The 14,143-nt window shown below is 40.1% G+C and overlaps 1 protein-coding gene across 3 annotated transcripts; it reads right to left on the bottom strand.

Moving 5' to 3' along the window:
• Positions 1-869: 869 nt before the first annotated feature.
• On the bottom strand, positions 870-13,872 carry rnf32 (ring finger protein 32). 3 transcript variants are annotated; one of them, XM_084746930.1, is made up of 8 exons: positions 13,722-13,872; positions 13,217-13,448; positions 11,891-12,033; positions 10,423-10,580; positions 9,407-9,515; positions 4,358-4,525; positions 3,098-3,334; positions 870-2,076 (listed from the first exon to the last, which is right to left on the bottom strand). In XM_084746930.1, the coding sequence occupies exons 1-7, from the start codon at positions 13,725-13,727 to the stop codon at positions 3,110-3,112; spliced, it is 1,041 nt and encodes a 346-aa protein (XP_084603056.1). In that variant the 5' UTR covers positions 13,728-13,872; the 3' UTR covers positions 870-2,076; positions 3,098-3,109. The 3 variants fall into 3 exon arrangements, with proteins under 3 accessions (XP_084603056.1, XP_084603057.1, XP_084603055.1); XM_084746931.1 differs by having other exon boundaries at positions 3,106-3,334; XM_084746929.1 differs by lacking the exon at positions 870-2,076 and having other exon boundaries at positions 2,978-3,334.
• Positions 13,873-14,143: the final 271 nt, after the last annotated feature.

The following is a 14,143-nucleotide window of genomic DNA, read 5'->3' as shown; positions in this document are numbered from 1 at the left end:
TGTCCACAGCAGTACATGGCTTAGCTTCCATGCTAGTGCCCCTCTATGCTTCTACAAACTGGTGGTGTGAAGTAATACAATGACTAAGTACCTTACACAGCCTCACTTAAAAAAAAATATCCAAGTCATCTATTTTAAATTCACAGGGCACAGAAAGATTTGTCAAATTTTGTCATTTTTGTAAATGTTGTATTTACATGTACATATTATATTGTGTTTCATACCTCTTTTGCATTATTTGGATGTAAATATTGGGCTCTCTTTGAGTCCACAGAGGGTCTGACTCACTAAGCAATCTGTATTTTGTTGTACATATTTTTTATTTTGTAAACACCTAAATCAAATGCAAATCTGTGACAGTCTTCACATACAGAATGCATGAGTGAAAAATGTGCAACTTTGCAGCCATTAGGAAAGACTTGGTGACTCAGGCCCCATTTACATGTTGTTGTATTGCTGCATAATCTTCTGAACTGTGACGTTCTTTGTCTCCAGAACCACCTTAAATGCCTTATACGACAAGCATCTCGCAGGCTTAATGTTAAGGTTGTTTCTTGTTCTGTGTTGTATGTTTATGTACATGCACTCATGTGTACATGTACATTGTGTGTCTCTAGACAGTTCCACTGTGATCCCCTGTACGCCACCGAGTTTCTAGTCTAAAGCCAGCTGGATATAAACACACATCGCTTCTGCTATGAATGTTGTCACAGTAGCTTTTAGATACTGAGAGGCTCCATCTTGAGACTCATTCATTACCCATAAAACTTGAGCACTTGCTAGGATAGGATTGATTGATCAGATGATGTTTTATGGTGTTATAGATGTCATGGTATTTCATGATGATAAAAGAAAAGGAAGTAAGGAAATTTTAATTTATATATGCATTTGAAACTTTTATTTCTTAGGACAGGGAATGTTTTACATGAAAGCTGTCTGCCATTGGTTGTTGCTATATTACATAGACTGGATTTAAAGAAAATTTTGCAACTCTCAATCACCAGACTCACAAACTCATGCTGAAGCCATCTTCTCAAGTGAGCAAATCAGACCTGAGAATGTTTTGTAAAGGATGACCTATATATACAATGGCTCTAATCATCACAAACCCATAGTATGACCATGTCTCTGATTTTGAAAGATTTCATTTCAAGAGTGCAGGGTTATCCAAATCCTTTACTGGCAGAAATATCTGGTAGATTGTCTGGTATTTCATTTAATTAGTGTACGTTTGCAGCTTTTTTTAATTGACATTAGGAACATGCTGATTATCGGACACCGTGAAAAATCAAATTTACCCAGTAATACTGTATATTGGGAAAAAGAATTTTAACTGCTGAATGAATTAGTTAAAGTAACAAGAAATGTATGACTTTATCTGGATTGACTACATGAACTCAAATGGCTTGAGGTGACACTGGGCTCTGTGATGCTCAAGCTGGCAAGTGTCACACCCCTAATAAAACATCACAATCATATTCCTCAGTAGCTTCTGAGGTAAGAGCTCAAAGGGTCATTTTCTATTCAAGCAAGCTTTTCTGGTTGCCTTTACAGTACATCTCTGTGTTGTGTGGGGGTTTCAAAAGTTGAGAGTTGGTCTCTACTGTAAGTGAAGCAGCTTTTTTTCTGTCTCTGTCAGTTGGTCTGCATGTAATTTTTGGTACATGTTTTGTGAATGTATTTTTTACAATTTCTCAGTTTGCTAAATGTATGTTTTGTTATTTTTGATGTTTGTGTGTTTGCAAATAAAAGTAGAAAAATGCTTTGTGAACATCTTTTCGTTCATCACCGTCACATCCTGGACATCAATACTGATTGACAGATGAGTTAAAAGAGTAGTGTGGCATTTTGGGGGATATGCTTGAGGAAAGGGATTGATACCACTCTCATATCTGTGCATGTGTAGAGTATGGAGCTAACCCATCACACATATTTTGCTTGTTAATCCACACACAAACAACAATGTAGAATAAACTGTTTAGGATTTTACAGAAAGTTTTGTGCTCCAATTATCTCTCATCTCTGGAGTCTCCACTGGTTGCCTGGCAACCTCACAGTGACAAGACTGCAAGGAAACTAAAAAAGAAGGAAGGGACATTACATCACTAATGAACAATCTATGCTCCAGACTTTAATGCAGGGTCTATTGAAGCTTATGGAAAACACAATGTCAATCATCCTATTTAGAGACCGACAGCAAATTTACAAATATGCACATTTGGAAAAATCAGTCGGAATGCTATTTTCTGAGGTGTGTTCTTTTGTTTTTTGTTCATTCAAAGATCATACAACGTACATATGTTGGGTTTTAGTGTGCTTCTCCTTCCATTTTCCATAGGCTTCGATTGCACTGACACCAAAGTCTGGCACCAAGCTGAGCAGAGTGTTGGTTAGTGATGTAAGACTGAGGCTGGGTATTGGCATTCAATACCTTTAAGATATTGATTGTAATAACTAATTGAATGGTACCCAGCCTTATGGAAGACTGACTGAAAGTTGCTGCTCTTGGCTGCTACTTGCTAGGAAATAGTTATAACGCATCTCCCCATCAAACCACAGGCCACAGATTTTTCCCTGGAAAACAATGTCTCCATTATAGACTAAATTAATGACCAAATTCAGTATTTTTCTCCTAATATTTTTCCAGTGTTTAGGGCTATGTATTGGCAAATTGGTGTTTATTCATTTAGTCACAGAGCTGCACTCTCAAGAAACAGAAAGATATCCTGTAATGTGTCAAAGTGTCTTCCCCCATCAGATAGTGTTTCTGGTAGTGGTGCCCTTTGCAGCTGAGGGCTAGATTATGGTTAGCCATAGCAGAGTAAGGTATGGGGGAAGATAGATCAATGGGGATACAGATTTTGACATGATACCTGTCTCTGCCACAGTGCATAACAATAATACCACTTGGAAATCCTAAGGGGCTGAAAAGTTGTCTGTTTCTACTTGTAGGACGTAGACATGATATTTCTCAAAATGTGGGAAGTATCCCTTTAATCTTGTTGTTCACTATAGGATGTCAATATGCTCATAATAAACATTACTTGATGTTACAAATATTGCTTTGTGATATGATCTAAAATGGCATTGTGCATACATTTGTACCTGGTCAGATGAGTTTTTTGTGGTAGACAGATCTGCAGAGGGGGCATGAGGGTCTGCTCTCTAGAGTAAAGGCCTCAAAGGACTCCAGACAGAACTGATGGAAGACGTGGGAACAAGACAGCAGCACGGTGCGTCTGTGATGGCTGGACGTACCTGCGTCTGTTGGGAGGCTTGGGCTGCACAACGCAGTCAGGCAGATGGGGCAGTCCCAGACGCCTCGCTGGATCACCTGTCAGAGTAGGAATTAAACAACTTTGAAGGCCAAATATTAAAAAGGACAAGTTACAATCTTTACTATAAGAAAGTATTTTGTTCAACTGATAAACTGGCACCCATTGATGGCGTTTAATGGACTTTCAGATGGAAGCCTAAACAAACAACTTTTTTTTCACAAATTTAAGAATACCAACACCAACAACTGAATAGTCAGAAATAATTTTTGCATGCTGATTATGGGGTAATAACAGTCATTTTATCCCTGCTACTGTCATTTCATTATAAAGAACTCTGTTGGCAACGAGCTGACAGGTTTGATCAGACGTGAGGTGATAACATGTTTATCAGTGATCCTTATAAAAACAAAGCAACACAAGCACAGCTCTGCCAATCATTAACCAGAGACAGCTTCCTGTATTTAGGGGCCAACATGCTGCTGCCGTTAAATGTTTCATAACAAGCTGCACTCCTTTAGCTTTATAGAGTTTGCACCCGTGAAAAAGGTGCAAGGTATGTGTTGAAAGCACATTCACTGTTTGATACTCCATGTCAAGGCTGAGCCACTCCTGCCTTGTGCTCAACCTTTTCACACCAGATAAAGAAGAAGAAGAAGAAGAAGGAGGAAAAAAAAAAGACATCTTTGCACACACCCCACCCCCTCTATGGAAAATGGTACTGGTTGCAATGAAAGCCAACAATGGAGCCTTATGGAACAGCAAATCTTAATGTCTTTTCAATTCCTCCAGCAGCAGTCCAGGCGATGAAAAGCCTGCCGTGCATTATCAGACCAGCTCATGTTTTTTGTAAACACGGGGGATTATTAGCCATTCACTTGGTAAGGTGAATGATCACCTCTGGAGAGATGTGTACTTTCTATCCAGCAGCTGTGATGCTGGCGTCCCATGCAAGCGTTAACATGTCAAGGGAAAGGCAAGGCAGGGAGAGGAAGAATCAGACTAGGATTAGATATTTTTACCAGGCCTTGTTTAGTGATAGAAGTGGCCTTGGTTTCAGCAAACTGCATCTTGTTCCTGACCTGGCTCTGTATCCGGTCCCAGTCGTTCTCCCGAGGCTCGGAGACGTGTTTTCTCTCCAGCTGCTGGAACACTCGTCTGCTTGCTGACAGCGAGCGGTTGATATCACTCAGAAAAGCCTCCGTGTCGGTGTGACAGTATCGGACAAAGCTGTCATTCAACTCCTGCAACTAATTAGAAAAACCATTTTAGTGGCACAAAGGAGGCATGTTTCATTCAGAGACACAATAGAGTCGTGTTGTCGGCGAAGGCTAATTGTGTGTGTGTGTATTGTAATGGCTGAGGCATGCTGACAGGGTGCAGTTGTTAAACAGCCAGATCAATACAGTCACGTCTCCCACTAACATGGAGAATTAATGGAAACCAGTAAAAAGAGGAAGATAGTGCTGGGAAACATGGAAACACACACATCTCTGACACTTTGTCTGTCTGGGTATTTTATAGATTCAGACCAGTATTTTAAGACGTAGGAGGATATTCAAATTCGACTACTTTTTGAGCAATAAATAAAAGAATTCAGTATTTCCTCCCCCTTTTGAAACAACATTTAGACATTCATGTTGGACAATAAGCAGAAAATAAGACTGAACAGCCTGAATGAATAAAATATGATAATGTACATTTTAAAGATTATAAAGAAGATTATACTTTTGGTTTTGGTATTTTTAATCAGGGGAACAGTGCTGGGGACTGGAACTTGTGACCTCAGTCTCTCTATAGCCAGTTTCTAAGATTAAATTTAATGCATCGCCATTTGTTGAAGCCTCGGTCACCTCTTCCATTCTAATTGATGGATTTTAAAAGACTTCTTTCCAGTGTCTGTCCTCCCAGAACTCATCTGTCTTCTTTCATTTACAGCAGCTGTTGCTAGGCAACAATTAATGCCCGCATATGCATGTTTATATCCCACACATATTAAATAGTCAATGGATAAGCTATTTATACATACAAGTTTCTGCAGCACTAAATGCCTGGCCAATTAACACACATTTCTGCATGTAAGGTAAGCAACAGTATCTTCGCACTCAACTGATAACAACTGAACTGTCTCCATGACAACTGAGCAAACTACTTCCACCGATGAAGACCATGAGATGTGGGTGAAAGGTCTGGAAAAAACACCAACCAAGTGATTATTTATTGGTTTCGTCTCAACAACAGACCCCAAAAACCAACAATCCACACAGGTTACTACACATACCATTTCAAAATTCCATACTTTTCCAGACTCTAATTTCCAGACTTTTGAGTCAAATTTTCAGAAAGTACAAATAACTAGAAGTTTATTATGCAAATAAATGGTTATTGTATTGCTATCATATGCTATTCTGCTGCCAAATAATTGCCAGACGATTGCAGCAAGGTATTGTAGGTACCCTCCCCCATGTTGGAGATGCTGACAGATTATACAGAAAGTTTGCATCAAGCTTTCTTTTCATATTTGAGATCATTAGCCAACCAGACTTCAGAAAACTTTTAATATTTAACTTTTAGCATTTAATCATTGCGGCTGTTTAATCCACACTCCAATGCAGAAAGTTGGACAACATTCCACTCTCAAATAACTCAGCTTAAGAGGACATAAACTTACTGGTGCTACTCATACTATTTTACTATTTTTAACATACCAAATAAATAAATTATGGTTCCCCACATATTTCAGTCACTTCTAAAGATCAGACGCAAAAATTAGCTGAAAAAAGTTAAATAATTAAATTTTCAGTGTCTGTGCAGCTGTGTTTATTCACTGTGTCCATAGAAACGAGAACACAGCCATAAAGGTATAGTTTCCTTATGCAGAAAAGATGGGCCATTTACTTTTCTGATAAGTACATCAATTCATAACTCAAAAATGTTCAAACTTCAGACATTGCCACATTCCATTTCAAACTTATTTGGTGGTGGATGCAATTTTAACCCTGCAAGTTCTTGCAGGCTGTGATGTACAGCTGTAGAGGCAGCTGAAACTAGGGAATGTTTGGCAATTTTGCTTGAAAAATTACTTAAATTCATCAATTATCAAAGCAATCTCTACATTAATGTGTTGTACTACATCTGGGAAAAGTACTGTAATTACTGCAACATGTCACTTAGCCTCAGCACCTAGTAGTACACATGTACATGTTTTCTCTACGTGACTCACCTACACACACATACAAATCCAAACCCCATCCCTCAGCATGTCACAGTGACATCAGAATTGCTTTACAGTTAGGCTTTTATCACTAATTAAACAACTGTTGGCCATTCGGATGGAGGTTTTTATGAGCCTGGCTGACTTTTCGACAGTCGAGGCAAACAGTACAGCCTCTAGTGAACTTTGCCTTGCTCCACAGGAGATGCGAACGGGAGAGAGGACGCAGAAGGGGAAGAAGAGGTGGAGCGCAGAGACGTTATCTCATGGCAATCCATCTGGATGTCGGTAGTGTCCCCCTTAATGTGTTGACTCAGGGTCGGACCTCCGAAGTGAGTAAAAATTGAAAGCTCGGCATATGGATCAGCTGATAAGATTTCTGAACATGACCTGATATGTGGGAGGTGTTTTTTTCCATCTAGGGAACACCTGTGGCTTGGTGGTACAAAGATGCTTTATTGCCTCATGCTATCACAAGGAAAACTGAAAGAATAGGTTTCTCCGTCTGACACAGGTTCCAGCCCAGCACTAACACGCCTGTTTGCATTACAGTCAGCTAAGCAAATAAGTCTTCCCCTTGAAAATCAAGTCAATCAGACCTGTCAGCGCTGTGCTGCGCAGCTCAAAGCTCTTGAAGATCATCCTCGGTGTGACAAAAGACATGAGACAATCTCATGACCACCCACGACCACTGAATCACACAACTTGAATGTAAAGTGGCTGACAGCGTGTATGACTCCATCCTAAGCATGAGGACCCCGGACACGGCCTAATGTGTTAGAACACAGTTAATTGGCTCAGTAAATGCTGTGTCTTTGTTTACGTGACATGTTAAAGGCACGGTTTATAGGCGAGATGATAGAGACTGACAGGGGGATGGGTAGGACACTCCGACCCTTGCAACACATTATAAGCGTGGCCCTCACACGTTTGTCACTTTTGCTTAATCAGCCTCTTTGAAGCGCAGGAGCACTCTGCATGATTACAACTCAGAGTAATCATACACAGAGTCTGTGCTTTAAAGGGACAGTTCATCTCCAAATCATAAATATGTATTTTCCTCCTGTTCTGTAGCACTATTTATCAAACTAGATTATTTTGTTGTGAGTTGCAGAGTTTTGCTGATATCGGCTGTTGAGATGTCTGCCTTCTCTCCAAAATAATGGAACTAGATTACACTTGTGGTGCTCAAAGCATAAAAAATACTTTTGAAAAACTCAACACCAATGTCTCTTTCCAGAAATCATGACCCAATTACTAAAATAATCCACAGACCTTGTTGTGAGCAGTTTCATGCAGGAACTACTTTTTTTCATGCACAGTAGAATCTTTCTTTCTACTAGAAAGAGTAGTTCCTACATGATACTGTTCACAACGAGGGCTGTGGATTATATTGAGTAACCAGGCCACGATTTCTGGAAAGAGACACTGGTCTGGAGTTTTTTAAACACTTTTTTTGGCACCATTTATTACTATTATTGTTCGGGAAAAGGAACACATCCCTACGGCATTATCTCCAAAATTTAGCAACTGACACCATAACTATCTAGATGGATAAATAGCACTGCAGGCCCTAGGAAAAAAAATGATTCTGGGTTGATCTGTCCTTTTAAACAGGTTTTCTGCAGGTTTGAACAAGTTAAATTAAGCCTTTGACTTTGATTCTAAACTGTAATGTTAACATTGTGGGTTAATGGTTAAAGTGAAGTTAATGTTAGCCCCCCCCCTCCAGTGAGACCAGCCAGATCTCACTGAACTTGCACTTACTCATATTAGATGAACTATTTTTACTTATTAGTTTTAGAAGTGCTATTTTTTGATGAGGAGAAACGACATTAGCCCACAGACCACATCCAAACACACTAGCTGGATGTGCTTTATTGGTTCCATGTTGTGTTTGTTTTGTTACAGCATGATCAAGATGAAAATTGAAAAGCGAGGCTGAAATATACAACTTTATAAAAGTGACGACAGCTTCATTAATCCAATCAATTCTTCAGACATTTTAAGGCCTACAGTTCAAATGATTGGTTTTTAGAGCTGTTACAACCAAGTAAGTTCATTAGATGAATTTGCATGAGAGATGATTCTGCATCCCAAAAAAACTGACGTATGGTTAAGAGAAATGGTGACCAGTCTCGTCTTTGGTCATCCATGGCCTCAGCTGGGGGAGGTTCACTAGGTGGCAATGTTCCCTTTTCCTGAGAGCCACCATGAAGGCAACACAGCCTCAGAGTCAAACAACCCCATCCACCGGCTGCTATTGAGGCCACTTTTAAATAATCCCTCCATCAAGTCCAGTCGCTGCATGATTTATAGCTTTGAAGTGGGACAAGAGAACAAAGCTTGAAATGACAACCTGCGTCAGGTATCCAAACAACCTTGTCAACCTCACCTCTTCACCCTCTCCCATCTAACCCAGCAACACAGCTACTCTCACACACACATGCCAGACATATATAGACATATGTATAGATAGATGGAGTACCAGACCCAAACATGCACAGGAGACATCATGCTTTTGTGTTGACGCAGGAATGTTCAGACTGTTTGCCTAAAACACAAAACTCTCTCCACATTAGTAGACAAACAGCGTTTGATTCACAAAGCATCAAAGGAGCTTGAGAGGGTGAGAGCAGGTGAAGGTGTGTGTGCATGTGTGCATGTGTGTGTGTGTGCAGTGGGGTCAGTGAGTCCCTGAAACCCATGTCTCAACCCTCAAGATGTGATGCTCGTCACAGGTTTTATTTGACCAACTGAAAATGTCAGAGTGAAATGTAGGGGGAACAAAGGGAGACGTGAGGAGACAGACAATGATCGGCAGTGTAACCTTGTATATGTGCAATATGATACAAAGAAGTCTGAATAATCTATAAAACCCTGATGTGATCACAGTAGATTCGAAGTCCAAACTCACCTTATGTTCAAAGAATTTGCGTCGCAGCTGTTTGTCTTTTGGGAAGATGGATTTTCTCAATTTTTGGCACCTTCTTCGAGCAACAAAGCCTCGCCAGCATGCTTGAATTCTACACACACACCAAAAATATATTGAAAAAGAACAAAGAAACAATAATTAAGATCCTCTGAAAACTGTTCAAAAAGGGACAGTTCACCCAAAAATCAAAAATACATATTTTTTTCTCTGCCCTCTAGTGTTTTTCATCCATCTAGATTGTCTTGGTATGAGCAGAGGTTTAGCGATATCGGCTGTAGAGATGTCTGCCTTCTCTCTACTCCACTTGGCTTGTGGTGCTCAAAGCAGCCAGAAAATACATTGGAAAAACTAACCGAACAAAAGTGAAGCATGATCGGTTGTTTGGTAGAAAGAAAACAGGTCCTACATGAAAATTGCTCACACCAAGGTCTGTAGATTATCTTGAGTAGCCACATGATGATTTCTGGAAAGAGATGTTACTGTTCAGTTTTTCAAATGTACAAGCCAAGTGCCAACTAGTTCCATTATATTTGATAGAGGTTTGACTCTACAGCTGATATCCCCAAAATTCTGCAACTCACACCAAAACAATCTAGATGATAAATAGCACTACAGGTAAGAGGGTAAAATTTGTATTTTTGACTTTGGGGTTAATCTACTTTTTTCTCATCTGTAAAACCTAAACCAAACTAGCAAAGCAAATGTGAGCCTCATGTAGACAATTGATCTCACCTCTGATAACCATAGACAGTACATGAAGACAAGTCATGTACAAACACCATGACTTTTATAAACAAAAAAGACTTCTGCAACTACAATGTAAGAAATTGGATCAAGCTTCCATTTTTAATGTAAAACAGAACAACTTCACTCATAGTGAATCCCTGCCTACTGCTTGTTAGGATGGGCTGAAATGCAGATCAAAATTCACTATAAATTGTACTCCATATGATTGTGTTAGTGTGTAAATTTTATTATTCTTTGTTCACCACATGTACCTGGTGGCACACTGGTGTCTGTAGAGGCGAGCAGCATCATGGATCACCCGTGTCTCATACTGCTCCTTTCTGCACATCGGGCAGCACTTCCTCCCAGAAAACCTCTCAAAGGTCTGCAAACACGTTCGGTGGAAAACATGAGAACAAGACAGCAACACCTACAAAAAAAAAAAAAAAAAAAAGAGAATTGTATCACACATGCAATGAAACAAGTAGCTGTATCTGAAACAGGCTTAGAGTTTAGATTTATTAGGTTGACTGACTACACTATTTGTCTCCAAAGGATGCTGCTGGACGTGTATTGGTCTTCAGGTTGTCTTTAAGTGCTTAGGAAAGCTGCTATACAGTATACAGTCTGTGTACATGCAGTGTGTGTATGTGAGCCTTAAGCCAAGCTAAATCTGTGTGTATTCATGCACGTATGTGAATGTGTGTATCTGCTTTTAAGTGTTATTTGCTGAGAGGATAGAGGGAGTCAGCATGACTCCCCAGTGGGCTGGCTGGGACCCGGACTATAGTCTCCTCTACCTGTGAGAGGGACTCTTTTATCGTCTGAAAGGAGACAGCCGCAGCTATGGGGCTTGGCACACAAACCAGTTTACTCAGATCTCTAGAGGGCAGGGGGGAGGCATATTGATTTCCCATTGTTTTTGGCCTGACCAACACACTCCATCACCAGTGAAAAGGCCCCCTGCAGTGTACAATTTCCAGGAGCTCGACAAGCCATTAGACCACAGAGAAATTTCACTTCTAACAGTGCTGTTAGGCTACAAGCTACAGTTCATGGACAGACACACAATATAGAAATTGGATGAAAACATAATAGAAAGCAGAGGAAGCTTTTCTTTTTTAAATTTCAGCAAATATTTCAGTCCATACAACTGATTCAGAGCAACCGCTGCTGTAAGCATTTTTAATTGTCATATTAATGCTTGAGCGCAACACAAATCTGTAGCACACACATGCATTGTTACAATATGAAGGCTTGCAGGAAAATGCCAAATCAACAAAGATTCCCTCTTGTCACTTTCCCTTGTTAGCAGGCTCTAATTAACTTTTTTTTTTTCTTCCCCTGAGTCAAACTAATATTTACACATGCATCTATGGCAACTGTGCTTTGTGAGGCCGCCTATTCTAGTCCCACATTCTTGAGGAGATTGGCATCTTAAAAGGGGATCGGAAAGGTGTAAAAGACTGAATGACCCTCACAGTAACACACTGATTGCTACATCATCACGTCACAGTTGAGTTCCAAGGCAGTATGGGTAAATTTGTACAGTTGTCTACACAGATTAGAACATACAGGAACTGCGAGGGGAGGTGGGAGAGGGGGGCTTTGTGTGTGTGTGTGTGTATACGGAAACACAGGTTTCCCTGAGGACAGACAGAGCATTGGAAACATGTTAAAAAAAGGAAAGAAAGAGTCTCTCCCAGAGTATTAACAGTAGCTACTGTGTTGGGGGAATACCTGAGGCTGAAGGAGAAACTCCTCCCTGCATATTGTACAGGGTTGAGCTGAGTCCCCCTGCTGAACAGACCGTGCCTTGACCTGAGTCCATTCGTCCTCTGTCAGTCTCTCTGCAGGGGAATCCACCAAACCCAACTTCTGAGCTAAAAGACATCAGAAAAATACTGGTTATATATTCATCAGTCACGGAAATTAAGTCTCCCCAAATTTCCTGAAATGTTCATTCCACACTGTGTTGGGGTGTCATCATCCAATTCAATAACTAGTTTGACTACAATTTGCAGTAGTTGTAAGTGGAAGTTAAACTACATTCACTTTGGGCTGCACAGTTAATCAAAATATTATATGACAAAGTACATTTTTTTTTTATAAAGGTAAAATATGTGATGAAACATGATGAAGTCCTGGAGTACTCATTGTAATGCTGTAGATGTTATGTGCTAAACAATCTGGCACAATGCCACAGCTCATTGACCACAGTTAGTTGTCATTTAAGGGAACTTTTCATTTAAATGTCCAGGAAATGTTGACGGTAATTGTAGTCTATTGAAGCAATAAATTCCTCAGTGCTGCTATACTGGCCAAGAAAGCTGAGTTCTGCTCACGGAGCCGTGGAGCAGTGCCTACATGTACCAGAATGCATTGCCTACAAGTTTGTGACTCCTATGACCATACTGTAATGATATCACCATCCTAGCCTATTGCTACTGCTTTGTTGGCCAAAACACAGTGTTAGGAAAATACTCACCCAGCATGCCCCCAGAGAAGGAGAGTAGACATCCAAGCTCAAATAGCTTGTAGCTCTTCCTTACATCCACAGTGACATCAATGGATGCAGGAAAAATAACAGATTTTTACAGCAGAAGCACTCAGTTTTCTTGGTCAATAAGCCAGCATTGAGGAATTTATTGCTTCAATTGGCACCAGTTAGCATTAACACTGACATGATATTCACATGAAAAGTGCCAAAGTTTCCCTTTAATGACAATCACCTGCTATTATATTAAAATCTCCAGTGGTTTGCAAACAAGATGGCTGTGATCAAATGCTACAAATTTTGCATTTACCAGATTCCACCTTAACAATTTCTCCCTACATCCTTTCCTTAAACCCAGCCTTGACCTGCATAAGTGAGGACCGGCCTACCCTGGTCCCTAAATCAAACACACCTACACTTTATTCAGTGTCAGTTCAGTTGTACCTCTATGAAACAATGAAATAGGTTTTTGTTTGACAGGCTGTAAGTTAATGTAGCTTAACTACTTTTAATTGTGAAGTAGCTAGTCGTTTGGTTAAACTACAGTTTTAATGTGACTCTGGTTTTACCTAATGTTAAAGGAGGTGGAGCAGAATCAAGTATATATTCTCCCCCTTCTTGCTGATCTTGTCTCTGCAGACCCCTTTCTTCCTCTCTTCTTCTCGCTGGTGGATTTCTTCTTTTGCATCCCAGCAAAGGGTCCGAAAGTGAGAAGTTTGGATGCAGCAGGGTGCGTGTGATGTGGTCTTGAAAGGCAACTGAGGTGAGCACCAACCTGTTCCTAGCTTCAGGTGTCAAGCCCTGTAAAGATATGGGCACCGCATTTACATAAAGTGATGGATAGCAAAACTTTATACCCTTGGCAAAGTAGAAAATGATCTCAGACGAGGATAAGCAATAAATACAAATAAATGCATTCTGAAGCATACTGTCTAGACCAAATAATAGCAATATGCAGTAATAAATCACTGCATGGCCAAATGGGAAATGCTAGAATTACCAAAGATAATTCACTAATGCAGCAATGAGTGTGTCAAAGAAATTACTTTTTTAAAAAATACACAAAGAGCTCACCGACATTATATCTTCTGGTTCCCCTAAAATATAATATGTCCAACCTCATTCTACTCTTAATTAGAGGAGACATCGGCTGTTGTCGATGTAAAATAATCCGTCATGAAGCTGAGTTCACACAGGTGTTTTCCATCTGTCTCATTATTCAGCAGGTGCAAAACAGGAAACGGGAATATTAACTTCGTCCAAACACTTCGTTAAAACATTAGCGTATTATAAAGAAAGTCTGAAGACTATATTTACGAATAAGAAGTAACCTTGTCAATACATCTGCCAAAATAGCACATTTTCATGAATTAAAAGTTGAATAAAGTGGGTTGAACATCAGCTAAAATACAAACCTTCCGCATTGCCATCCTATCAGCACAGTGTTTGAGCGGTTACTAGGTAACCAGTCCAGGTCCCGCCTTCTCCTCACGCGG

The sequence above is a fragment of the Lutjanus erythropterus genome, chromosome 21 (assembly GCF_056507025.1).
Source record: "Lutjanus erythropterus isolate fLutEry1 chromosome 21, fLutEry1.hap2, whole genome shotgun sequence".
Lineage (NCBI taxonomy): Eukaryota > Metazoa > Chordata > Actinopteri > Lutjaniformes > Lutjanidae > Lutjanus > Lutjanus erythropterus.
Note: the sequence above shows the minus strand (reverse complement) of the source record. Positions and strands in the feature narration are given on the sequence as shown.

Coding starts and splice junctions, on each gene's coding strand:
- rnf32 (XM_084746930.1), bottom strand. Junction 12,034..13,216: donor TCCACCTCCTTTAACATTAG/GTAAAACCAGAG, acceptor GATGTCTTTTAG/CTCAGAAGTTGGGTTTGGTG. Junction 9,516..10,422: donor AGACACCAGTGTGCCACCAG/GTACATGTGGTG, acceptor GTGTGTGTGTAG/AATTCAAGCATGCTGGCGAG.